General features: G+C 39.1%; 1 protein-coding gene across 1 annotated transcript; it reads left to right on the top strand.

The window, feature by feature from the left end:
- Positions 1–25,971, top strand: RAD21 (RAD21 cohesin complex component). Its single transcript, XM_074144936.1, has 14 exons — positions 1–198; positions 7,264–7,438; positions 9,319–9,448; positions 11,548–11,647; positions 12,631–12,737; positions 13,612–13,815; positions 14,396–14,521; positions 14,719–14,841; positions 16,030–16,253; positions 16,551–16,716; positions 17,086–17,237; positions 18,758–18,907; positions 21,435–21,518; positions 24,143–25,971. Exons 2-14 carry the CDS (start codon positions 7,295–7,297, stop codon positions 24,332–24,334), a joined length of 1,902 nt encoding a protein of 633 aa, XP_074001037.1. The 5' UTR covers positions 1–198; positions 7,264–7,294; the 3' UTR covers positions 24,335–25,971.
- The last annotated feature ends 1,635 nt before the right edge of the window (positions 25,972–27,606 follow it).

Genomic DNA, 27,606 nt, shown 5'->3' with positions numbered 1-27,606 from the left:
GCGAGGGAGGGGGAAGAGGAGGCAGTTTAACAGTAAACATCCGGCCGGTTTGAACGGCCGGTTTGGGCGGCAGGAAGGGCGGCGGCCGCCATCTTGTTTGTTTGAGTGAGCGGCTCGGCTCGGAGGAGGAGGAGCGGAGCGGTTACCGAGCCCGGCCTCACCAGCCGCCGCGCCAGCCTCCCCCTGCACCGGACCAGGGTAAGGAGCGGCTGCAACCGCCCTCCGTGGCCCCGGCTCATTGCCGCCGTCCGAAGGAGCATGGCGGGTGGGCCCGGCCGCAGCCTTGCTCTCGGGGCGCTGCCGGCCTACTCGGGCTCGGCTCACGGCCCTCTGAGGCTGGGCACGGTCGCGCCGGCTCTTGGGCTGAGCTCTCCCGACGGGAGCGGGCGACTGGCAGCTCGGTGCGCGGCGCCGGCAAGGGCAGGGTAGCGGGGCCGCCCTGGGGCCTTGCGCCCGGGCCGAGGTCCCGGGGCGCGGGGCCGGGTGCTTGGCGTGAGCTGCGGTGGGGTCGAGTGCCTCGGGGCGTCCTCTGCGGCCTGGCGGCGGCACGGACAGAACCCCAGGGCGGAGGGGAGGCAGAGGGGGTGCGCTCCGTGGGGGAGATGGGCTGTAAGTCTGGAGCGGTCACACGCAGGAGGGCAGTGACCAAGGGGTCAGCCGAGAGAGCGAGGTGCGGGAGTCCGGTGGCTGGAATAATAGACCCCAGCAGGGGTTGGCAAAAGGGCCGGGGCTGCTGCAGTCTGGGGAAGGGGAGAGGAGCGAAGTTTCATCTGCCTATCTGTTATTTTCTAATGTAATTTAAAGTTCCACTTGGACAAAACAGACTATTGCATGTTCTCGCAAGCCTCTCTAGTAGCATATGGGCGCTGTGACTGTTGATCTGCAAATAAAAGGCCCCTTTAAAAATACCTACATCTTGAATAGTTAAGATCTTACTCTTGCAGCTCCTGTGGACACTAGCATAAATTTTCCTATAGTTTTTAAGATTTCTTTCTGATCCTGAGTGAAAGGCTTCTGTTCAATAAAAAACAAGGTGTTGGTTTTTTATCAATAACAAAGGAAGTTTGGGGTCACTGTGAGATATTGGCATGGCACTGTTTCAGTGAAAATAGCTTTTTGTTAAATTTAGGCGCATGGAAGAAAATACTGTAGATCTGGAGAAGTTATCATTGAAGCGCGTATTGTGTGTATGTGTGCAATAAGCATGCGCTTTCATTAATCTCTTCCTTAGTAAAACTTGATACATGAAAAGTGGGAAAACACCAAAGCATTAGTAGGGCCAGGCTTGCATTTTATTTTGGGAAGATTAATTTGTAAATATTTTAACTTTTGTGAAACTAGGAAACACAAAGCATGCTGATATAGTGTTTTTAACTAGAGAGGAAGTAAGTGTGATTGGGATTAAAAGGAGGAGCAAAAAGTTAGTGAGACCTACAATAAATTTAAATCGCCACACAATTTAATTAATCTTGTCTCGCTATCAGGGTTGCTGTTATCATGGGATTTCCCACAGAAATGAGAATAGTTGCCTCAGTTGATACATGAGTTTAACTTCTGTGAGGCAAAATGTTAGAAAGTTAGGTTTTTTCTTTGGGTGAACAGTGCAGAAGAATAACTGATGCAAAAAACAGTAACATAAGGAATTCTGTTCTCATAAGTTGGATAAACAACTTATGTACGTTTAAGGAGTGTGTTAATACATAGTTTCTACAAGTGTATTCGTTTGACTTCAAACTGGAATTGTGCAAAGCAAGTTGGGATAATCGAGATAGGGCCTAAAATTAAAAAGATTCTTTTCCACTGGATGATGGAACATAGGGGCAAGGGCAGGATAGCTGTAGCTGCTGAGGTTTAGATATGGAAATAGAGTTGGGAGGGGCGGTGTTCATAGGGTTCAATAATGTCAAACTCTGTACAGTAGTTTTGGGTGATCTGCCTTTTGAATTAGTAACTTCAGTAGGGCACTGGTTCTAGCAACTTGATTATGTAGTTGCATAGTATATTGTACTTGGAGAACAGTGAATGCAGTTCCTGTAAAGGAGAGGTGTGTTTTGAGGAATTGCAGACCTGGTAGTGCATCCTCAGCCGTAGGATTTCAGAAAAAGTGTTGATGGAAAAACCAAGACCTGGAGACAAATGGAAAACGCTCTATGCATTTATCACAGGTATGTCAAGTTGGACTAGTTCAGTTTCATCTTTTCAATAATGGATTTTGTGGACATAAGAGATTGAGGTGACTTGTCAGTGAACTTCAGTAAAGCAGCAGGTGCCACAAAGAAATATATTAAAATCCTGAGAAATGTGGATTAACCAGAGAATTATAAAGGTGGTTGGAAAAAGGAGATTAAATAAGGTAGTGCTGAAATTGAAAGTGAAAAAAAGCATTGGAGTAAGGAGTTATTAGTGGAGTTTATAGACTGGTACTGTGATGATTTTTTATTTTTTTTTAGTGGCACCAGGTGTTCAGTGTACTAATGAAACCTGCTAGTGAGACAACATTAGCAAGTTCCTGCAGCAGGGAAGTTTTAGATGTTTAAGAAGGACTGTATGGTGAAGGATTATGAGGTGAAACTGAAGAACTCAAATACAGTTGCAGGGTCAGGCTAAACCTTGTGGGCTTCTGAAATCTGGCAGGATCAACTGAGACTGCTGCAGGTGCACAGAGTGAGCTCACTCATTCCCAGATCATCCAGGTCTGGCTTGGCAAAACAGACAGCGTAGGAAGAAAGTGTGTGTATGGTAGGGGGAACCAGCAGAGAGATTGAAGGATGGCATAAGAACAAATGAATTAAAATGACTGGCTGGTTTTTAAACTGTAGTATGGAGGTTGTCTGCTGATAACTGGGTAAATGTGGTTCTGGAGTAGCCTTACAACAGGAACAAAAGTAGGTGACAATAAAACAAATTGAAGACTGAACTTAACCTATGAACTAGTAGAGTAACAGACAAGTGGATTTAATGGAATGGAGTGAACCACAGTCAAAATATTGTGAATATTGTATCTGTGGTCTGCAATATTATTGTCAACTCTTCATTAATTTTGTTTCTGAATGTCTTGAAGGATGGGACTCAAGCTGTGCAGGAGTGCTTTTCAGAATTTAAATACTTAGCCATTCTAACATCTAGAAGGATTTTAGGACTTTATATTTTTGAGTTGATGGTTAAGATTAAGTTCATAGGTAGCATCTACCCAATTTTCTTGTTGCTTGTTCGGGAAGATCAATTACCAGATACTCTTGTAGGGGAACAGAACAGGCAGATTCTGGATCAGACCCTGTGTACTATCTGTATTGTATTAGTTTCACTTCACATGTTCAATTACTTTGTGTATAGAATTATAGCCTTTTTTAATGCTTCTACAGAAAGAAAAATATTAATAAGATTATGCAGTTGTTCAGGACCAATTTAGCCAGAGAACCTGAAGACAGTTGTGGCACATTGAAGCAAATTCGGAGTTAATTAAAATCCAGTTCAAAGTCTTTTAAAAGCTCATTTTGGCAGGATTGGGATTTGGTCCCACCTGGTCTTTTGTGAGAACATATTATTTTTGCCTCAGAGCAGTGCAAGCAAGACAGAAAAGATGAGTAGGTTCTTAGAACAAGTTTTAAGGTCCTGGTTCATATCCAACCAATTTCAAAAATTAACAGTTATATTAATTAACAGTGCTGATGCAGTTGAAGGTGTCCCTGCTCATTGCAGGGGGGTTGGACAAGATGACCTTTAAAGATCCCTTCCAACCCAAACTATGATTCTATATTTTACCTTTCAAGCTTTTTAAGAACCATCAGCCCCCCTTTTTCTTTTGAGGATTCTTACAAATTGCTTTTGCAGCCAATGACATATGTTGTATGTGTCTACATGAGCACTCTGCCACTCCAAGAAACTCTTAGTTCCTTTAACATTCATCCCAGTCTTGAGTTATGCCAGAAAATCTTCGTTCTTCTTTTATGCCACTGTATCAGCATACTGCCCTATGAATTAAAGATCAAAGAAAAAGCCTGAAATAAGGAAAAGGATTATCTGAAAAGAAAGAAAAAAAATAAATCTGGAGAAGGTTGGAGCGACCATCTGGGCCTACGTTAGGCAGTTGTGCTGATGCTCTAGACAACAGTAGTGGAATTGCTGCAGACTTTAAAACTATCTGTAGTCTGATTGTCACTGTTTCTCTTCATGCATTTTGCCGTGGCAAGGCTTCGTTAATGGCTGAAGAGAAACAGGCGACCTCTGTCAGAAGCTAGTTATTTTTGGTTCTTATGTACTCCAAAAGTTGAAGTACCCTGTATGTGTAGTGTAATCTTCTCATTAGTCTTACAAGCAAGTTTTAGGTTTGATCCATAACTCCAGTACTGAGTACTGAGTCAAACCTAGGGAGCACCACAAACACAGGTGACCACTTACTGTTTCTGCACCTTCCCTTGGTGCAGTGGTTTTCAGCCTCTATTCTTTGATTTAATTGCTAATGAAACATATATTTTGAAATCCATTTACATATGTTAAGCCCTGCTATCGAGAGCACTTTAACTTGGATTGTCAGTCTTTTAAAAGACAGAAAGAAGGTAACGATATGTCTGTTGGAAAAAAAAAAAAAAAAAAAGAATGGTGAAACCATTAGCCTTGGTGTGATCCCAACACCTCAGGTTTTTTTTGGGAACCTTGCTTTCTTTTAGATATCTTAGATAGTGTTTTTTTTTTTTTGTCTTATGCTTGCATTACCCTTGCTATCCAGGATTTAAAGTGGTAAGTTGTTTCTATCTGACTTGTCCAAATAGTATGTTTCACATTTACCAGGAAATCTTCAGTATACTTTCAGGGTTACAGTTAACTGCATGTTTGAAGTTTTGTGAAGCCCATGTTACGTATTTTAATGGTTGTAAACATTGGTGAATAATTGTGCTAAACTCCCATGATTCAAAGTACATCCTTTTGCAACTCTTGCTGGAAGTTTTTAACAGAGTAATACAAGTGGGTTTTTAAACTGTATGTTTGTATTTTCTCCTGTTTCTCATATTTAGGGGTAATTTACAGGTGCGCTGTTACCAGAACAGTGCATGGTTATGGTAGCAACTCAAGATATCAAAATGTTGTGGTGCAAAATTATGTCTCTGCATATATAAAAATACTGTGGGGCCTTTGAAAATGCACAAGGGATTGAATTGTCTTCTGGCATTTGAGACAATGTGATGTCTTTCAAAAAACACTGCGAGGGGAAGAAGTAGAATACCTTCCTTCAGGTAACTTTTATTGATCAAGGAGATTTCCAAAATTGTTTAGTTGTGCTTCCTAGAAAACCTTGCTCATGTCTATCTTTTTGCAGTGCTATCCTTAGCCCCCACACAATCTCAGCAAATAAAAATGACATTTTGACTTTTTATTAATCTGCAGCTTTGTTATGCCTCAAAGCTATTAACTTCACTCCCAAGAATAGTTTTGATCCTTTCTCTCTACTGTGTTAACTTGAACTGAAGCTGAACATAGCCTTCATTTTCTTTAAATCCTCTCCACTGTGTCTGATCTTGGTTATGAACAGAATCAGTGGCCCGTCTGCCGTTAACACAGATAAGCTTGTTAATCTGTTCTGTTGTCCAAACAACTCTGTGCTGTTTAATGCAGCTGAACTGCGAAGCTTCCATCATCTTGCATGTTGAATGACACCTATGAGTGTGTACAAGTACAGAGTGTGGTACCACTGCAAAGATAACTTACCCTACCCTTCAACTCCCATTTATTAAAACAACCCTCCCCACCATCACCAAATGCCAGGAAAAAAAAAAAAAAGAAAAAAAAATATTATTTGCCATTACTTTCAGGGATCTACAATTTTTCATTTTTTATCCAGATACCTAGCGGTTGGCTTTGCTTCTACTGATCCAGTAATGCCAGTGCTTTTCTTGCTCCTATATTTATTTTTCTAGCAATCACAATTGTGTTTCCTCTCTTTCCCCCCCCCCCTCTTTTTTTTTGGTGAGCATGCTCTATAAATATCAACAGCTCTGCCCTAGCTGCTTTGAAACTTGTTTATTCTACCTACAAGTAAATTGGTATTGGTTTAGGAATTGGCTTCCTGAGAAACTCTGGCTGTCATGTTTACCAATGCTTTGTGTTTCCCCGTGTTCCCTCTTTGCTTATAAGTTGTGTTGGCATTCATTTGGGAAACACCGGGGTCTTTTTTGTGGCTAGAAAATGATGCTCTTCACACTGGCTGTGTGTGGCCAGATTAAACTGCTCTGCTTTTACTGTTAGGTTGCTGTGCTTCCCCTGGCAGTTCTTCTGTAGGAATGGAGGAGGTAAAAACTGAAACGTGCTTGCTGCATCTCTCCCGTTCTCCTTTTTCATTTCTGTTTCTCTAGTTATGGATATTGCTGGATAAAAAGTTGTTTGTGGAGAATCTTCTACCTCTTTAAAGCAAACTTTTCTCAAACTGCTTTCTCAATTTGTGGTTGAACTGAATCGTATGCTTACCTACCTCATGCATGAAATTGGCATGTTTAGATCAGAAGACATCATGCTATTCTGCTTCTCCATGGTTTGATATGTTGGCATCTTATCAGGTGGAGGAAGGTAGTTACTAGATAAGCAGATAAAAGGAAATCAGTTTTTCTGGGGAAGGAGAAAGAAGAAAATGAAGCGTTCAGGAAGTTTGGAATAATGCATTTTTATCAGTGCTTGAATAAAAAATACGAAGCGTTACTAAGAGGATTATGAAATGGAGAGCAGTGTGTTCAGAAATGAAGACATAATTGTACTTTCTGTTTAAGAAGATATGGTGAAGTCCCAAAAGTCTAGGGCTGTGTATTTTTATATAATGCTGAATGGTTAACTGAAATAATGTAGAATATATACTGGTATAGTATAGTGGTAGCTACTGAATTAAGAGTAGAAAGAAATGGATGTGGTAGAAAACTACTGTGAACTGAAAACTGAGATGTGTGTGTTTGCTTTCTATGAGTTTGGCATCATTACCATAAAGTTTAATATATTCAAGACTTTTTTTCCTCATGGGATGGTAAACATTTTTAAATTATGTAAATGGTCATTGGTTGCTGTTCTTCCTGCTTTATATTTCCTCTGCAGTAAATATACATGCTATATACATGGCCAATGCTTCTAAGTGTTGCCTTCTTAAATATTTTATATAAATAATCTGACTTAATGATTGAACAGCAAACATGTGCTTTGCTCACTGCAGATAAAGGGTATGTTTACAAGGATATTCCTCATTAAAAAAATTCTAGGAACCAAAATAATTTGCCTTTCTCTTTACAGGTTTGCACTTTGTTTTAAGACATCTGGGACCATGTTCTATGCTCACTTTGTCCTGAGCAAACGTGGGCCGCTGGCCAAAATCTGGCTGGCGGCCCACTGGGATAAGAAGCTAACCAAAGCCCATGTTTTTGAATGTAATCTGGAGAGCAGTGTGGAGAGTATCATTTCACCAAAGGTATCTATTTTTTTTATTTTATGTAATGTTATCTTGTAATGAAAAGAAATGGTGTGTACAGGTGGTAGTTACTATTTGGGTCGTGGAAACAAACGAAATTTTTAATGTTGCTGTTTTAAAGGGTGGAAAGGTCTGTTCAGATGTGAAATACTCAATTGACTCTGATTCTGAAGACTATTTTCTTGTGAAGTTTTTAATACTGAAGTATTATGCAATTTAGTTACAAAATGTTTTGCTCTGTATAAATGGAGGACTTGCATCTTGATGTACCATACATCATTTAGAAGCAAATGTTTGGAAGAGAGGAAACCCCAGGCTTTCTTAGAAGTAACTTTTAAAGGCCTTATGATGACACTCTTTCAGTGCTGTTGTTACTAGGAGCTGTAGAAATAACACCTAAGATATTCTTGTTTATGCTTGTGACCTAAATTGAAAGCATGTTTCTGCTTAGCTACAATAAAAAGATCCGAAGTATCGCAGTAGCTTGTAATGTTACTGGTTACATGAGGATAGTTTTCCATATAATAAAAATACTACGCTCTGGTGAAAAAGCTGTGCTTCTGAAGCTTTTAGTCTCTGGTTTTCTGGGAAGTGAATAGATAGCAGCAACACTGAAAGGACATAACAGTTCTGGATTGCTCTTGTGAAACCAGAGGAAATTCTGAGGAACTTGGGTGTTTAAATGTACTGTGGTTTTTTTTTCTTCTATTACTCATGAAAACGAAATTTTACGTTTAAGAACTAGTGGACTGATACGATTGTGACTTTTTGTCACTTAGATGTCTGAATGTCTTACAGGAGAAGCAACTATTTGAAAAAGAAAGGAAACATTTTTATCTTTTCTTTTGGTTTGTACAAGTATAACGATGTTTCTATAATGCTACTCTGGATTTTCGAAGAACTGTTAAGTATAAGCAAAAACCGTATAGTACAGTCACATGGGTATTTACTGTTCCAGAACAGTGGTTTGCTTCAGTGTCAGCTCTGGAAGGACTTAGAAAGAAGATGATAATGTTCATGGACTCACTAGTGAGCTGCAGTGTTCTTTTAGAAAACAGAGAAATAGATAGGCATTCTTTCATATATGTAACTTTGGGTAACACTTTCATCAGCTGGAATGTTAGAAAGGCATTGTATGCAATAAAACTTTTCAATTCTTAGAGGTTGAGGCTAAACCCTGTATGGCTTAATCTTTCTAGGAGACAATTATTCCATGTGCCCTTCAACGCAAGTCTCATGCTCTTTCAGACTACAGTATTTAAGAAGAATCCCTTCGTGAAATTTTTTTTATTGGTTTTCTGTTCCGACAGCAGATACTTAATTACATAGTAAAGGAGTAAGGTTAAAGAGGAAAGAAACTTAAACTTGTTTTAACGTGGCACTGCTTGTTTATGGACACCTCACATCTTCCACTGTTCCTCTCTGATTTTATCTTTAACTGCAGGATAGAAGATGGAGTGGTAACAAGTAACGGTTTTTAACCAAACTTTACTTAACCTAATCATAATTTATGGCTGTCCAAGTTTCTGTATTTTTCACTTTTTTCACAATTAAAGTAACAAAGACATAAAAAAAGGTGTGGTAAATGGGTTTTGTCTTGTCTTTTTTTTTTAACTAGACAGAGCAGTGTTTGGGAATTTCTGGAGTGAGCTGCTGTTTAGTTACTGATAATTGCCAGGTCATCCATAAATAATATGTAGAGTATGATCTTGAACTGTAGACTTTGCATTCTTTCTTTCTTTATTTATTTTTCTGCTGATTTTTATACGTTTTGGATATTTGATGTTATCAAAAAACTCATGCGAAGCTGAATGAAATTTCATTAAAGGAAAAAAAAGTAAGGCTACATCTGCTTCACTGATTGTACGATATGTTTTCAGGTGAAGATGGCACTTCGAACCTCAGGACATCTTTTACTAGGCGTTGTTAGAATCTACCACAGGAAAGCAAAATATCTTCTTGCAGACTGTAATGAGGCTTTCATTAAGATTAAGATGGCTTTTCGTCCAGGTATCTGTCTTTATCTAAGCGCTCTCTGAAAAGTTATGTTTTATATAATGATATTTATTTAGAAAGTATACAATTCTACCTTCTTATCTCTGTAGAATAATTACATGAAGTTATACAGGATCATAGGAGAAGTTATTTTCTTTAGTGCAGCTTCAGGCTGGCTGTGTGACTGAGTTGTGTGCTGAAAAACATCTTCAAACTGAATTTTGAACGAAAACTTTTCCTATTAATGCTGATTCAGTAAAATCTCAATTATGATTTTGGCTGCTGTTGGTGTTTTATGATAAATGGAAATATGAAAAAGGCCAATTGCATGTACTAAATAGAGGCACAGAAGTGAGCTTGTTTCCATTGAGGGTAAAAATTGCCTTGCCATGAGTTACAAAAGAAACGTAGAAGTAAGCTGGTTTTTTTACCACTTTCACATTTTAGTTTCTGGAAGTGATGTGAACTGTAATGCGTGCAACAAAGATAATTTCCCTTATGTGTGACACAACTACTGTTGCTTACTTAATAAGATTTTCCATGAAGATGGGGAGCAACATTAATACATGAAATGACTTTCCATTCAGCAATTAATTAATTGGCTTGCACATGGTTGATAGGTTTCTTTAATTCTGGCCTGGGAAACTTTTTTCCGGCTGGAGTGTAGCTATGGCAGTCATGGTGCTTGATATTCAGATGCTGAATCATATTCTACCTTTTTAAGTTTGTGTGTAATAGATTTAAAATCTGAACTTAAGGAAGAACTTTTTTTTGAAAGCCAGTGCAGCCGTATATTTGAGAAAAATTAGGGTATATAATGCCTTTGTCTTCATTGCCTGATCTTCACATTGTGATGCACTGGACTTTATGTAGCTTTCAGTGGCAATTTGTTGACTGTTGCCAACCTTTTGTTTACTAATTGCATTTAACTTCCCTAGGTGATGAGAATACATAAACTTGTCTAGTTTCATAAGGCAATCTGTTTTCCCGATTCTCCCATTCCCAACGGAGCTCATGTAGAAGGTGAAGCGCCTTATAACAAGATTTACAAAAAATGTTGACCTGAAACAATTTGTGGCACTTGTCTTTGTTCTCAGTTTATCAGCTTTGTGGCTTAGGCAGTGTCTTGATCCTGTCTGCTCTGAGAATCATTTACATGTTTTATTTTAAGCAGCCAACAGGTGAAACCATTGGATGTTCCTGAAAGGATGGACTAGGTTTCTTCACGCTTAGCCGAGTACAGTAAACTGCAGACTCCTGCTTGTTCCTGGTCTCTCTGGACAGTGGTTCTTTGATTATTCATTGCGGAGGGGAACACAGCAGGCAGAGTTTTTCTGAAGTATCTGTACCTCATAATTTCCTGTGTTGTGTGTGTCAGAAGGCAAAACATAGAGCTGAAATCTTCTGCAAATTACAGAAGGAATTGAACCTGGGTTTCCCATGCACTTTCAAGTGTCCTGTCCTCTAAGCCTTTGAATAGAAGAGGCACCAACTAGTGGCACTGTTTTGTGTGATGCCTAATCTGATAGTCATGCTCTGGGAATGGCAGATTAAGCATCTTGCGAGGATAAAAGAAGGTCTATATGTGGTTTAGATAATCCAGCTCTTCTAAATGCAGAAGCCTGAGTTTGTGTGGCCCAAGTACAGTCATTACTGAGCTGCGATTTAGAGAGCTAATTGGACCGACTAAATGACCGGTAGCAAAGTAGTCATACCGTATTGGCACTGCTTTACCCAAACCAAAATATAGGACTAACTAGCTCATCTAGAGCATCATGATAAAATGATTCTGTAGCAGGTACCCACATAATGTTATGATGACATACAAAGCCTGTGTTAGCTGCACAGCTCTGCATTGTGCTATACAAACATCAAGTGATGTGAGGCTTCCAGGTTTATAGAAACAGTAAAAGGGTTTGAGGGTATATATTTTGAATTTAGACTGAATCTCAATACCAACCTTATTTAAGGTTTCTTCATAGGTGTCTAGCATTGGTTCAATTTAGCTATTTAAAGACAAGAAGGTCACGCAGAGAGAAGAATGCTGAAGGCACAGGGAAAAATGCTGTCCTTGTAAGGAATGGGAACTCATGTCTAACTGTTCTTCTCTGCAGGGGTTGTTGATTTGCCTGAGGAAAACAGAGAGGCTGCTTACAATGCTATTACCTTACCTGAGGAATTTCATGATTTTGACCAACCACTTCCTGACCTAGAGTAAGCCTGGTTTGTTTGTTTGTTTTATTTCCATGCAAATGATGTTTGGTTTTAGTTGAGGAGAACCTGGTTTTAAACAGCAAACTCATTGCGGAATTAAAATAAAAGCCTGTAGGTAACTTGTATTCTTAAGTCTTTTACTATGCAAAGCAAGTATGCAATCATCTTTGTATTGATTTTAAGTTCATAGTAGCATGTAATTTTAAAGTTAAAGCTGTCCTTACAGAAGCTTTTGAAAAGCTCAGATATGTATTGTCATTTTCTTTTTTGTGCTATGCAAGGCTCTCTACATCACATACGTTCTAAGGTTAGACAAGATGGGTTTTATGGAAGCATCCTTGTTGACCTTCTGTAGTGGCACTTTTAGTTCTTAAAACTTTTTTATACTAATGGGTGACTTGTAAACGTAACAAGTATACAACTTACATAGTTCTTCATCTTCAAAAAATTGGTGTTACCCTTTTAGATTAGACATAATGGAATTTCTGGGACACAGTTTGCTTTATTTGGTATTCTATTTGGTTTATATTCAAAGTAGAGTATATACTAATTTGAAGCTGCATAAAAAAATGGTGTTCTTCTAAGAAATATACTTTAACACACCACAAAGTGTTGAGTTGGTACATTTACTAGATACACTTTTTGATAAATTATATTAATAGCTTTTGAAGTTGAAGGGGGGTAAATCTGTTCTTAGTTATTAATTTGGCATTTAAAATTAGTGACCACAACATAGCAAGGAGTAAGGTTACTGACGTGTCTCCCAGTAGCTAATGCAATTTGGATGATAGGTTTTAACCATGAATGGTCTTACTGTTTTAAGTAGTGTTTTCTATTCTGTATTCACCATCGGCTTTTTCATTAGTTGACTTAAGTGTGTAGTGTACTTTGGGAACTAATTTCACATTTATCTAAGCAGGCTTTATCTGTTGTTAATTTTTTTTAAATGGAGATTTTTAATAATTGCCTTCTGTTTGTTTAAGTGATATTGATGTGGCCCAGCAGTTCAGTTTGAACCAGAGTAGAGTGGAAGAAATTACAATGAGAGAAGAAGTAGGCAACATCAGTATCCTCCAGGATAATGACTTTGGTAAAAATCTCATGTATTATTATGTGTTACTAAGCTAGTTTTGGTAACTTTAAAGTTATGGTTTTGTAACTACTAAAGAATTCCCACTACTAAGTACAAAACAAATTATATCAAACATGCTGTGTTTCCGTACATTTAATTGGTAGTTTGTACATGTCCGTTTTTCCAAAAAGCCTGTTCTATAATATTTAGCAAGCTTCTAGCTGCTTGTATAAAGCTGAAGAATATTGTCAGGTTAATTAGTGAAGTACTATGTCAATTACAATTTTCAAAATGTGGTGTGAATATGAAGTCAGCTGTCGTTTTAAATCAGGTGTATTTTCAGTCAAACTGTTAAGAGATTTCTAAAGCTGAAGCACTCAGTGGTGACTAGTTTACTTCTGGTATCTTTTCAAGGACAGTGTTCCAAGATATGAATCAAAGCCTGAAGACAGTTGTATTTGAATATCTAGTTTCCAGAGTACAATAATATAATCCATAATTTAATATCTTTTTGAAAGTATAATCTGGGTATCCATGGTGGTGTTGATTTGGTATTGGTTTGCTCTCTGTACATGAAGACCAACCTCAAGGCATAAGGTATTACTTTAATTCCGTGGAATTCTTCAGTTTCAGTGCAGCTAAAACTTAGTAGAATCCTGCTAAATTCAATTTGAGTATAATAAAATGCTTTGGAAAGGCAATGGTTATTTTTATAATTGTTGGACCAGTATCTCATTATGGTATTGCTGGGCATAAATACATCTTGTCATTAATTCTGTGATAATTTGAAATGAAGTTTGGTCTTACATCTGGGCCTTTGCTGATTGATTAGCTAGGTGTCTTGTGTCTTTGTTCTTTAGCATTTTATAGTAGTGAAATCATATTCTTTCAGGTGACTTTGGGATGGATGATCGTGAGATGATGAGAGAAGGTAGTGCATTTGAGGATGACATGCTAGTGAGCACCAGTGCTTCCAATCTCCTACTGGAACCTGAACAGAGTACCAGTCACCTCAATGAGAAATCCAATCACCTGGAATATGAAGACCAATACAAAGATGATAATTTTGGAGAAGGAAATGATGGTGGAATATTGGGTAAGTATGAGGAATTTGTTTTTCCTCTGCCCTACCTTCTGCCTCAGTAATTATTTCTTGAGGGAATGGGGGAGGTTGTTTCCTTTGTTTCCAAGGTCCCTCTCTTAAGTTATACCTTCAGCAGTAGAATTCTATTTTGTGAGTGCTACAGCAATATAGATGATGTGTATGTAGCATTTTAAGTGTTGGCATATTTCAAATCAAGTAAAATTAAATCATCCAGGGTTTTTTCCATTCTGTACGTAATGTTCTTTAGAGAAATGTCAATAATGCAGCTCTTCTTTGACTCCTTCCAAGGGTTTATTTAGTATGTTGAGAATTGTATTGATTGCTTCTCTGTGAAGTACTAAGGATCCTACTAAAATGCAAATATGTGACAATTGTATTGTAATAAAGGTTATCTGTAAGCTCAAAATTTGGTCTGAAATGCACCTTGAAAAAGCACTAATTGCTTTGGTGTCAGCATTGGAAGTATAGGTTTCTCTAACCTTTGCACTATTTTTGTGTTGTCATAAATTTGTCTGTACTTGTTTCATGAGTGTGTGGATGCAGAACTGATTCTTTCATGTGGTTGTTTCAGATGACAAACTTCTCAGTAATAATGATGGTGGTATTTTTGATGACCCACCTGCACTCTCAGAAAGTGGAGTAATGATACCAGAGCAACCTCCCCATGATGATATGGATGATGATGATAATGTATCAAGTGAGTATGATCTAGGGCTAGATCTAGAATTAGTTAGTTTCAACTAATTTAATTGCGGTTTTCATTCCTTAAAAGTATGTTGAGTTCAAAAGTATAAAATGTGGTAAACCACTTTAAGATGTGGAGGAGCGGTTGGGAAGGGTAGCACAGTTTCTTAATGTTTTGACATAGTGCAAGATACTTGTTCTAATTGGCAGTGGGCGGACCAGACAGCCCGGACTCGGTAGATCCAGTTGAACCGTTACCAACTATGACTGATCAGACAACGCTTGTTCCCAATGAAGAGGAAGCTTTTGCTCTGGAGCCTATTGACATAACTGGTGAGTGAGCTATTTGGGGATATTTTACTTGGGCTGTCAGAGACAACCTTAGCTCGATGGAGGGGAAATGAATGTCTGACACTGCTGCTGGCTCTACTTCTCAGTTGAAAGAGTATGTTCCAGGTCGGTAGCTTAGACTGGTGATGGAGGAGGATACTAGTTTGTTTCTGCAGTCAGTATGTATAGCAGCATGATACTGTAGCTTTTGATAAACATGCTAGTTAAAATACAGTGAGTTGGAGTAGACCTCATCATGTCTTTAATACAGCATCTGCAGTGCGGCACAGTTCTCAGTACACTGTTTGATGGCCAGAAGTGACTGTTTACACTGAGGCTGAACGATCTTCTAGTGATTCATAGCTTTAATGAATTGCTGAATTCGGGAAATGCATCTTTGTATTTGAAGTTCTACTAAATAGTGAAATTCCTTGTCTTTTTCTCTAATGCAAGACACTTTCTTATTTTAACTGGTACTGCATTTGGCTCATTATAAACAGATCCCTGCTTTATTAAAAAAATCAAGATCTCAAAAAAATGTAGTTTGTCCTGTGTTTTCAGACAGAACTTCAGGCCCTGATTTGCTGCTTGGCCAATTAACAAGCCCTAGCACTGCCCTCTGGTGGCAAGCTAGCAACAGAGGTCCTAGCTGATGAGCTGGGGCCAGCAAAGACAGCGTTTGCCAGAGCTTCAGGGTCTGCTGCAGAGTGCCAGGCTGTAAGCAATTTACAGTAAAGTCATTCTAGAGCAGGATGAGAGGTACAGGTAGGATAATCACCCACATTAACACTACCAAAGCTCAGATAGGGCTTAGGGGAAAAATTGGTATGATATTGACTCCTTGTCAGAGGAACCTTGCATCTCAGGGGTTTGCTCCTGAAGAACACCAGCCTGACAAGCAAGCCATGAGGGAGGGATGCATGTGCAGCTGAGGACATTGAGGCTTAGGTAGATTCAGTAGAACTACAAGTATACACAGAAGAATTTGTAAGTAATGGGACAGTATTCACAGTGTTTGACCTTTTATAGTGCTTATAGCTTTTCATTCCTTCTCCCAAAGCTAATATTGCCTTAGATTCTTCAGGCAGCTTTATACATGGGCAAATAAGACCTATAGAGAACCTGCAAGATTATTCTACAGTGTGGTATCTGTTTAAGCTAACCTTCATTATTTGCTAAATATCTCAACAGTCAAGGAAACCAAAGCAAAGAGGAAGAGAAAGCTGATTGTGGACAGTGTGAAAGAACTGGATAGCAAGACTATTCGAGCCCAATTGAGTGACTACTCTGATATTGTTACTACTTTGGACTTGGCACCTCCTACTAAGAAACTGATGATGTGGAAGGAAACTGGTGGAGTTGAAAAGCTCTTCTCTCTGCCTGCACAGCCTTTGTGGAATAACAGGCTACTGAAGGTAATGTTTTTGTGCCAGTTCATTTCTAAATGGACTATATTCCGGATTGTGCCTCATATGTAAACATCAGCATATGAATAGCAGTATAGCAACAGCAGTAGTCATCATTTAAAAAAAAAACCTCACTGAAACAACTAAAATAACACCAATGCTTAAATTATTTATCAGTTACAGAAATTTTCTTAAAATGTTAGTACTGTGGGAAAGGAAGATGGTCCATAATTACTTGGTCTGAAATATGAAATTAAGGATGCTGAGAACTACAATAATGGATAACGTAACCCTTCCCCCCCGTAGCTCTTTACTCGTTGTCTTACACCCCTGGTACCAGAAGACCTAAGAAAGAGAAGGAAAGGTGGAGAGGCTGACAACCTTGATGAGTTCCTTAAAGACTTTGAAAACCCAGAGGTTCCTAGAGAGGAGCAACAACAACAGCAGCAACAGCAGCAACGAGATGTCATTGGTTTGTGTTTTGTTAAGATGCTCTGCTTTCCTTCGGAGCTTATTTTTCTTCTTTGTGCTTTATATTAAGTCACCAAAGATTATGAATGAAGCAAACAGCTTTGTAATGGTTGTTTAGCTTGATATACAGTCCGTGACTTAAAATAGCACTTTTTTCCTAGAAATAGAAGACACTTAGAGATTCAGTTTGCTCCACTGGATTAAATGGGTATTGGATTGGATTCTATACACATATGTACCAATTCTATTCAAGTCATGGTAAAGGCTATGCAGACTGTTAAGAGTGCTCAATTCTAATAGCAGATTTGATTTAGTAATGTAATTTCAAACAGTACCAAAGTATCTAAAACTGGGTTTGTTGTGGAATTAGATGAACCTATTCAGGAAGAACCAAGTCGTGTACAAGAATCAATGATGGAAGGCAGCAGAACCAACCTGGATGAATCTGTTATGCCACCCCCACCACCTCAGACAGGTGTTAAACGCAAACTGCAGCAAGTAGAACCAGAGCCGGTGTTACCTGTGAGTAAGATTTCTTTTTTTTTTTTTTTTTGAGAATGAGAGGTTGGTGATGTCTTTGAGCAGATTTGAGGAACCAGCTTTCTGTGGTGGTGTGAGATATGCTGGAGTGGTATCAGAATCTTTGGCCCTGGGTAGTCTTTTTAGTGGGTGTTTTTCTTAAATTGAAAGCTTACTGAAACATTTAAAATGTGGGTAGGATAAAGAAATGGCACTGTTTCCTCCAGAAAAAATGTCTTTGAGGGGTGAAGTGTATTACTTCAAAGGAACTTGATAGCTTTGTCTTGGCAAGTGTGTATGAACAGCTTTGATGAAGAAAGGATTGTGCTAGCTGCACAAACCTCCTGTTTAAGATAGTCCTTGTGTTCCAGGTTTAAGGGTTCAAAGAAAAACTTTGATCTTCTGGAAAGCTTTCCTAGTTATGAGTAGACTTGGAAACTAGAAAATAAAGGTATCTACCTCTTCTGTAAAAGCTGTGATGCAGTGTGATAGGAAACCATATTTGTGAAGGGGAGAGGAAACGGGCAAAATTAAAAGGGTGTTCTCTTTCTGAATGCTTACCTGGTGAGAACAGCCCTGGTTTATGCTGTCTTTTTCATATTTGTGCATTTTTTTAACCCTACTTTTCACATGTTTCTCAGCTAATGGGTTGTTGGCTGTAGAATGAGACTGTTTAGATGGTACGTTATCTTATTAAGAAGGGTGGCAGCTGCTGCTCCTCTTGCCCATGTTATTGGGTGAAACTGGCATCAATTGTTTGTGCTGAAGTCAATGCTATCATGCCAACCAGATCAGGCCTCTAGCAACATACCTGTAGTGATAATGTGCTGTATGATTGAAATAGAAGTTATTTTGAGCTATTTTGGGGTATGTGTAGAAACAGTTTCAGGTGTTAAGGTAACTTTATTGGCAAACACTTAACTGTGTATAGATTCAGGGGGTGAATACTGTATAATAATTTTATTAAAACTGGCTGCGTAAATCCTCCTAAACGGGTTTTCTGGATTTTCCTCATGATACAAACATCTTCTGAGAATGATATTTGAGTACCAAAGTCACCCATACGTTTTTGGAAACTTTACAAAGTATCTACGTTGTAATTCCTTCATGCTTATATTGCGAAGAACAACATTTTGATATTTTGAAGATGTCTTGTTCCAGTAAGTTAAAGCGTCTTCATGTAGCACTGCGTCTGGTTATGTGGGATTTTAAAGTTGCATGTTCTGATCCAAGAAATGAGGTCAGTTGTTTGGATGGTGGACTAAGTGAAGTTATTGGAAAGACTTTTTATTTACAGTGGTATCATAATTTCTAGTTTGAGTAGACTCTAAAGGATTAAAAATGCATGTATGTACAGCAAAACAAAACAAGAAGGCTCTTCATTTTTCAAAAATAAATTCTGACAAACGGCTAAGATTTAGAGACTTGGATTTTGTGACCCTGGTTTGTAGCATCAGCATTCTATTGTAAAAAGCACTGATAAAATGATGTTATCTGTTTAACTGTGTTGTGTACTTTTAAAGCATCCACCATCACAACAGCTGGAAATACCACCTGTAGAGATGCCTCCAGAGGAGCCCCAAAACATCTGTCAGCTAATACCAGAGCTAGAACTTCTTCCAGAAAAAGAGAAGGAGAAGGAAAAGGAGAAAGAGGAGGAGGAAGAAGAGGAGGTAAGAACTAAGCTGTTCAAAGCAGGCTATGAAGAAAGGATTTGTGTGTTCCCCAACACTGCTTGTCTTTGGATTCATTAAATGGTGTAAGAAATCTTTGGTCCTTACTTGGAATATGATAACCTTTGGAAATGTAGATTTTAAAACTATTCCATGACCGTTTTATAAATTGCATATAAATTCTGCTTTGAATTAGAGGGTGCTCCTGTTCACACATATGGTTGGATTAAACCAATCTATATATTTATGATGCCTTATATAAGAAGTTTTGAAGTTAATTTTATGATTCTATTTTAAATAGCTCATGCCACTTGGTAAAAGTAGATTTTTGTAAGAAAACTGTCGTGATGGTTTGACCATGGCTGAACGCCAGATGCCCGCCAAAGCTGCTCTGTCACTCCCCGTGTCAACTGGACAGGGGAGAGAAAATATAATAATGAAAGGCTTGTGGGTCAAGGTAAAGACAGGGATATCACTCATCAATTACTGTCACAGGCAAAACAGACTCAGCTTGGGGAAAATAGTTCAATTTATTACCAATCAAGTCAGAATAATGAGAAATATAAACTAAGTCTTAAAACACCTTCCCTCCACCCCTTCCATCTTCCCAGGATTAACTTTACTCCTGGTTTCTCTACCTCCTCCCCCTGAGCAGCACAGAAGGATTGGCAATGGGGGTTACAGTCAGTTCATCACATGTTGTCACTGCTGCTCCTTCCCCCTCAGCGGGAGGACTCATCCCGCTCTTCCCCTGCTCCAGCGTGTGGTCCCTCCCATAGGAGACAGTTCTCCACAAACTTCTTCAACACAAGTCCTTCCTGTGGGCTGCAGTTCTTCATGAACTGCTCCAGTGTGGGTCCCCCATGGGGTCACAAGTCCTGCCAGCAAACCTGCTCCAGCCTGGGCTCCTCTCTCCAGGGGTCCACAGGTCCTGCCAGGAGCCTGCTCCAGCGCGATCTTCCCACGGGATCCCAGCCTCCTTCAGGCACATCCACCTGCTCTGATGTGGAGTCCTTCATGGGCTGCAGGTGTATATCTGCTCCACCATGGACCTCCATGGGCTGCAGGGGGACAGCCTGCCTCACCATAGTCTTCCCCATGAGCTGCAGGGGAATCTGCTCTGGCACCTGGGGCACCTCCCCCCCCCCCCCCCCCCCCCCCCGCATCGTCTTCACTGACCTGTCTGCAGAGTTGTTGCTCTCATGTATTCTCACTTGTCTCTGGCTGCAGTTGCCGTTGCATGTTTTTTTTCTCCCTTCTTAAATCCATTATCCCAGAGGCGCTACTGCTGTCGCTGATGGGCTCAGCCTTGGCCAGCGATGGGTCCATCTTGGAGCCGGCTGGCATTGGCTCCATCAGACACAGGGGAAGCTTCTAGCAGCTTCTCGCAGAAGCTGCCACTGTAGCCACCCCCCCCACTAAAACCTTGCCACACAAACCCAGTACAACCATCTATATCCTAAAAAATGATAACTGAAGTTGTTTCTTGGATACAATATTTTATATTCTGAGGATATCAAACCAAATTTCATTGATTCTTTTTATTTTACTCCTAGAATGCATAACATTAAATTAGCATTTTAAAAACTGTTTTGTTGGAAAAATCATGTATCTGGACACATGAATTTTCCTTCTGTAGCAAGTCACACATACAAAGAAATGTGAATTACTTCGGTCAAGATGGTTTTCCTAGCAATGTAAAAAAAACTGTTAGAATATTTACATTTGGAAGGAAGAGACCTATAACGATCATCTAGTCCAATTGCCTGACCACTTGAGGACGTTGCTGGATGCAGAGAAATGTTATAGTACAATGAAGAGGAAGAAATACATGCCAACTTACTTTTGAGAAATATAATAATTGGCCAAACAGTTTTTCTGCACAGCTTGAGGCTCATGAGTTAAGATGAGAAACAAAGTACTTTGCATGTGTCGCTTTCATCGTGATTTTTTTAATTGTTGGTTTGAAATAAAGCTATGACTTTAAAAGCCATATATAACGTCTTCTGCAAACAAGTACTGTTCTGTGTAGGTGAGTGCTCCACAGGACGTGGGGAGCAGAGTTGTTACAGCCAGCCTTTGCAGCTTTTAGCAACAACCTGTTTTTCTTTTCAGTGGTTCCATTTCCACAGTGAAGTAAGAACATGTCTGTGTTAATTAATGCTTACAAAATAAAGGCATTGTTAATACCATGTTCAGTACTAGCATTCCTAGGTTAGACTGAAATGTCTTTTCTCATTCAGCTGTTGTGGCTGAACTTTTTTTTTACTAATTGTCAGCATAACATTTTGAGGTATAATTTAGTGTGTCAGGCAACCTTACTCTGGTACATCAGCTTACATGTGTGTCTTCCTCCATCCCACATCCTGCCTCTACTAGATGTATCCTGTGACTCAAGTTGTCTGAACCTTCTGGCTTGATGAAAAGAAGCAGCTGCAGTGATACCTAGAGATCTCTCTTTCATTTCATAACTCAGTGGATGAAAAGATTATTGTTTTGTAAATGCATGAATTTTGGCTGCTTGCAGGAGGAAGATGGCACAGGGGGTGATCAGGATCAAGAAGAAAGGAGATGGAACAAGAGGACTCAACAAATGCTTCATGGACTTCAGGTACGTGTGATAATTTGCTTTCTCTTAAAGTAGCTTTTGAGTGTGCCTACTGACACTTTTAACCTGAGTTAAAAGCTTTCCTTGCAGTACATGTTATAGACTTAAAATACCAGTTCTGTCTTAGCGGGGGGAAAAAGGTTGTAATGGATAAAATCATAGTACAATTGACACTTTAATCAAAAGAACATTTGATGTTAAATTTTTCATTTAACTTTTTCAACCTTTATGTTCCCATTTTGGTGTGCAAGTAAGACTCCCAGAAATTAAAATTTTAAAAATAATGGGGTATGATTGTTTGTTGTTTTTTTTTTCTTTAATGAAACCTTAACATCTCTGATTTTATGCTATCTGACCCTAGGCAAACCCAATCAAGGCCTAGGGATAAAACCATTTTAAGGGATGCTTATTCCCAGCTAGGCTAGTTTGAAAACTGAGCTATGATAAGCTGAATCTACAACAACTGTGGGAATCTGACCTTGGCTGAGGTGCAACATTACTTTTCAGTGTGTGGCTTCAGTCTGCGCAGACAAATAATCTTTGTAGAATGGATTATTGCTTGCCAGAGCTCAAAAGCTTTTTTTCTTATAAGATAATTGAACACCCCTAGTATATGCTTGAACTTAAGTGCAAACTGCTGTTTGTTTGCATATAGGTCTCTCTACTTTTACTTCATATATCCTTGGATTACCTTTGCCTTTCAGTCTAGTTTGCCTTCCCTACCACATTGTTCCCTTAAACATTTTGGTAGCTCCTGAGATTCTGCTGTCACTGAAGTCTGTCAGTTCCATCTCTCTAAGCTGTTTTTGTTTTCCAAAGTCATCCTCACTTTTTTGTGGAATTCATGGGTTCCATCTCTACTGATAAAAGCTGCTATTATAGCTGTTATTATTGTATCTCTGAACTTCCAGTGTAGTGGGTTTGGGAGGAGCGGGGAGTGCTGTTGAGTTTTCAGTAAACTGAAATTTTAGTAGTATTTTGTATTAGATTTATCAAAAATGATATAATCAAGCAAAAGCTTTGTTTCTGGAAAATGTTACGAGTTATATCATAAGAATTTCCTGCTTACACCTCTAAACAACTAAATCTTAATTTTAAACTCCTAGAGAGCCTTTATGTTGCTTAAATTTAGTTCAGATTGCATTGTGTACTAATGTGATTTAAGTTAGTTCTTTTGCACACCTGCAAGCATTCCACTAGTTTAAGATTGTTTTAAACTGTTGTTGTGGTTTAACCCTGGTAATTAGCAAAGCCCCACACAGCTGCTCACTCACTACCCCTGGTAGGATGAGGAGGAGAATTGGAAAGGGTATAAGCAAGAAACCTGTGGGTTGAAATAAAGACCTTTTAATAGGTGAAGCAAAAGCTGCGTGCACAAGCAAAGCAACATAAGGAATTCATTCACCACTTCCCGTTGGCAGGAAGACATTTAGCCATTTCCAGGAAAGTAGGGCATCGTTATACTAATGGTAACTTAGGAAGAGAAGTGCCATAACCCCAAATGCACACACATCCCTCTTCTTTCCCCCAGCTTTTATTACTGAGCATGACGTATGGGGTGTGGAATATCCCTTTGGTCAGTTGGGGTCAGCTGTCCCGGCTGTGTCCACTCACAGCTTCTTGTGTACCCTCAGCCTCCTAGCTCCAAAACGAAAACATTTGCTCCAATCCAAACCATAGCACTGTGTGCGAAGAAAAATAACTCTGTCCCAGCCCAAACCAGTACAACTGTTGCTTAAAATAATTTTTAAAGTGTACTGATGTTTAGTTGGTGAAATTTTGCACTCTGAATGTTTCATCAGTTTCTGAGTAGTTTCAGAATTCTCTTTGGACTGTGTCTACCTCGCTTTTTTTTCACAATTCTTTCTTCCATGTGCCCAGAAGAGCATCACACTGAATGGCTGAAACATTAAGTCTGTAATGAGATTCAAAGTTAAGATCTGTTTAATATAAAGTAATTCGGTTTGGCCAGCCTAATATCTTTTCATCTAGTAGATATTCCAGAGCAGACGGTTCTGTTTTAAATTGAAGACGTCAGTTGTTATTCTAGCCAGCAAACAGATGTATTTTCCTGAATTTTTTTATATTCTGGCCAAGGCTTTGAAAAAAATATAAGAGATTCTGGGTACTTAGTTTCAGACAAAAAGAGGAGTTTTAGGAATAGGCTTTCACCCTGGAAAAATTATGCATCTTTAAAGAACCTTAGCTCTTGAAATTTTGTTTTAAACAATAAATCGTGATTATTTTTGGAGTTATTTTTATCTTGAGAAATAAACCAGGTTTTTTTGTTCCTATTTAAAAACATTTGTCTCATAATCAAAAGACACTGTTAGTGCGGAAGGAAAATCTTGTGGTATACTACAGTGTTTCTGGAATATGTGAATGTAAGCTGCACAGATTCAAGACTTTTTTTTTTCACACATCTGGGAAGCCTACTTGGTTTCATTTAAATTAGATCCATATAGCAATTTTTATGTACATGTTGTAATGTCCCCCTCCAACGTTGAGTCTTTCCCAATCCCTCACAGTGTCCTGGATGTGACAACAAACAGAATTTTGCCAAGGGACTTTCTTGCTTGTCTGTAGTTCTCTATTTAATTTGTGGTATCGATGTTTGTGTTTTTCAGAGAGCTCTTGCGAAGACTGGAGCGGAATCCATCAGTTTGCTTGAGCTGTGCAGAAACACGAATAGAAAACAAGCAGCCGCAAAATTCTACAGTTTCCTGGTACTTAAAAAGCAGCAAGCTATCGAGCTGACACAGGAGGAGCCTTACAGTGACATCATTGCAACCCCTGGTCCCAGATTTCATATTATTTGAATGGTTAGATACAGCAGAGCTAGTGTTCGTTTCACTAGTGTGTACACGTATTGCCCCATCTGTAGGGCCCACAAGACCATTGCAGAAAACTTAGATTTTATTGTCTGTATAAAGTCCTTGGTTTTTCTTTTTGGGTTATTTTGTCTTTTGTATTTTAAATTTACCACTTAAATTTTTAGTGAAACTGCTGGTGTGGGTGGCTTGAGTACCAACTGCAGAAACCAGACAGCTCAAGGACCCAGATGAAGATTGTTTTAACAACTCGGAGCAGATGTGTGCAATATTGGTGCATGTAATGTTGAGTATTGATGAAAATGTCTTATGATAATTTGACTAGTTGATTCAATAGTGATATTTTTAACCTATACAAGTAAACCTGAATGGCCAACCTATTGTCTGATTAAAAACTTTTGCCAAACTAGTCTAAAATGTTTGGTCTGCTTCTCATAGTAGTGGTTTTTTTCCCCTTCCCTAGATCTCTGTGCATACTGTGGGTCTCTTACAGCTGCCGATGTGGAAGGTGGTGCCTGATCCGTCAGCTTGCTTGGTCACTGCGTTTTTGCAGTCAGGTTTTTGTAGCCCTTGATGCTAAGGGGAAACGGGTGTCTGTGGAAAGCACTTCCTCTCTGTCATACTATTACGTACATGAAAGGACGGAACATGTGTTAAGCATTTTAGACGAAACATTCCTTTTCACTTAGCACCTCATTACGGTCCACTACTGATAATGGCTAATTACTGTTAATAAGCGTCAAATAAAAACTCTAGTCATTTCATTTAAATCTTTTAAGATATCAAAATGCTTTAGGTTTGTTAGAGCTGTATATAAACTCCAGACTTTTTAAAACAGACTTCTAGATTGTAAATTATCTGATTTTTATTAAGCAGGCATATGAAGATAAGAATAAGAGAAGCTGAACAGATTGCCTTTGTAAAGATGCTAAATTTAGATACCACCTGTAATGAAAGGGCAACAAACTTGAATATACAGTACAAAGAGGCACAGTTCCACTTAATTGTGTAGTGTATTAATGGCTCTTTGGATATATTTATGGTTTTAGTATCAATTTTTCCAATAATGCACACTCCTGTGTTCAAAAAATTTTACCAGTTTTGCAAAAGAAGTCCCATTTGATTTTACTTATAAAGAATGAAGCTTTACTGTTAGACCAGGTAGCACCAGAAATTATGTGAATATGTTGATTATGGAAACCTGTCTTAACTTTTTTTAGGGCAAAATTATTCACACTGAAGGTTCTGGTTTTAATGTTGGCACTTTTGTGAAATAATTTTGGGACTCTGAAATTTCAGTGTATACTCAACTGTAAAATTATGTGAATGTTTAAAAAAAAAATCTGAGACTACATGATGACCATGTTTTAATAATCCTTGAAAAAGTTAATTGTATAAAGTTACTGCAGCTTTATTTTCAACATGATGTGCCTGTAAAACCATGATTTTCCCCTTTGTAAAAAGAGACATTGTAGATAACTTGAATGTTTAATTATAGAGAAGGTCATTAGTTTCTTGTTACACATTTTTAGTCTGTTTTTGTTGCTTTTCAAGGTTAATATTCTTGAAAATAGTTGATGCTGTTATGTATAACTTTTCTAATAAAAGTTGTGTTATAAGCTGTTACGTGTTAGCTCTGTATCTTGTTTGAACACCTTTCATTTCTGTAGCAGGGATCTAGCATTTACAGGTTGCTTGTTTCGCTATTAGGAGTGGAAGTGCAAGATTTAGCGCTCTCGGAGATTTAAAACTTGACTATGTATGTAGATTTCTTGCCATTAGGAAGGAAGAATTGTGTTACTGTGGTTTTGTTCAAACATTCTATGCTAGGAATGTCTGTGCGGAAAATCAGGGGAGACTGTCTATAAAATGTGATTCGTCTCCGAGCCAGTCCCTTCTGAATGCCAGAACGTATCCAGCTTGAGTTCTCGCAGCTCTGCTGTTCCCTTGCTTTCAGAGTTGCCTCTGCGCGTGGGTATGTCAGAGCTGCTGAGTTACATGGTGCTCCTGGTAGATCCAGACACTTGGATCCAAGCCTGTGGAAGTGGTGTGTCTATCGTGGAGTCACTCGGGTTAACTGCAGAGCTTGTGTGGAGCATGGGGTTGACGCGGGCTGTCTCTGGAAGCTGAAGAACCAGCCTGGTTTTAATAAGCTGCCTTTGTCTGTGCTCCACACAAGAGTGACTGTACTGCTCTTGAGCTACCTGGGGAAGCAGTTGGGCTGATTCTGTTTGTGCTGCGAGTCTGGTGGCAGGCAGGGTGGCCAGTGTTAGGCTAGCTTGTGTCTGCATATGCTAGGAGGACTTGATTTTTTTCATTCCTTTGGTTAAAGCTCTGTAAGGGAGAGAAGTGTGGGAGCTCAGGTACTCACGCTAGAATGAAAGATAGCACTTCTGCCTTTTTCTTATATCAATAGTCTAGGACACTTTTGTCATCAGTTTTGCGCTTAAACCACTGTGGTCAGGACGCACGACAAGATTTTGCACAAATGTATACTCGTTATGATACTAAATATAAGCCAAGGTAATGAATGCAAGCTCTGCTTTATAACGTACAGGATTTTGATTATAAGGTGCAGGAGTTTGTAACATGGCCTGCAGGTAGTACCAACAGGCTTAGGTTTCATGGCAAGCAGGCTGCCCAGTAATACACAGATCAGCTGTTGAGTACGGTCCAAGGAACGTTGACGAACAAACCATTTGCTCTCTCTCTTTCTCCTATATCTCCTGTATCTATTTCCCTGCTGTATTACCGTGCAGACAGATGATGAGATGCAGATAGTCTATCTGTTGCACAGCGTTTATTCTGTTTACCCCATGACTGCTGTTCTTTACAAAAATATTGGAGTACTTAAAAAAAGTACAGCATCTGCATTTTATTAGAGTTCCTCTTCAAATAAATGTCTAAATGGTTTTAAAGGAATTAACCATAAACATTCAGTTGGTTTTTACTAGATAAGAAGCCATTTTCCTAGCAGTTCGGTGAGTAACACCGTCTACTTTTCAGAAACCAATCTTCGTGTGAGGGATTTAGATGTGACGGGTGACATTACTGTGAAATGTGTTCCTTGGTGCTTTATGGTGCAGGCTGGAACCTCCCTGGTGCATTTGGCTGCAGTGTTGCACTGCACCAGCGCGGGAGGAGCTGCTGTGAATGCCTCTGCTCCGTCTTCCCTACTGGCAGCAGGTTTGTTCCTGTTTTGCACATCTTAAATATTAACATCAGTAACTGCTTTCCAAATTACTCCTTTTTGGTAGGTG

Source organism: Numenius arquata, chromosome 3, assembly GCF_964106895.1.
Source record: "Numenius arquata chromosome 3, bNumArq3.hap1.1, whole genome shotgun sequence".
Lineage (NCBI taxonomy): Eukaryota > Metazoa > Chordata > Aves > Charadriiformes > Scolopacidae > Numenius > Numenius arquata.
The sequence above is the reverse complement of the archived record's forward strand: the minus strand, read 5'-3'. Positions and strand labels throughout refer to the sequence as shown.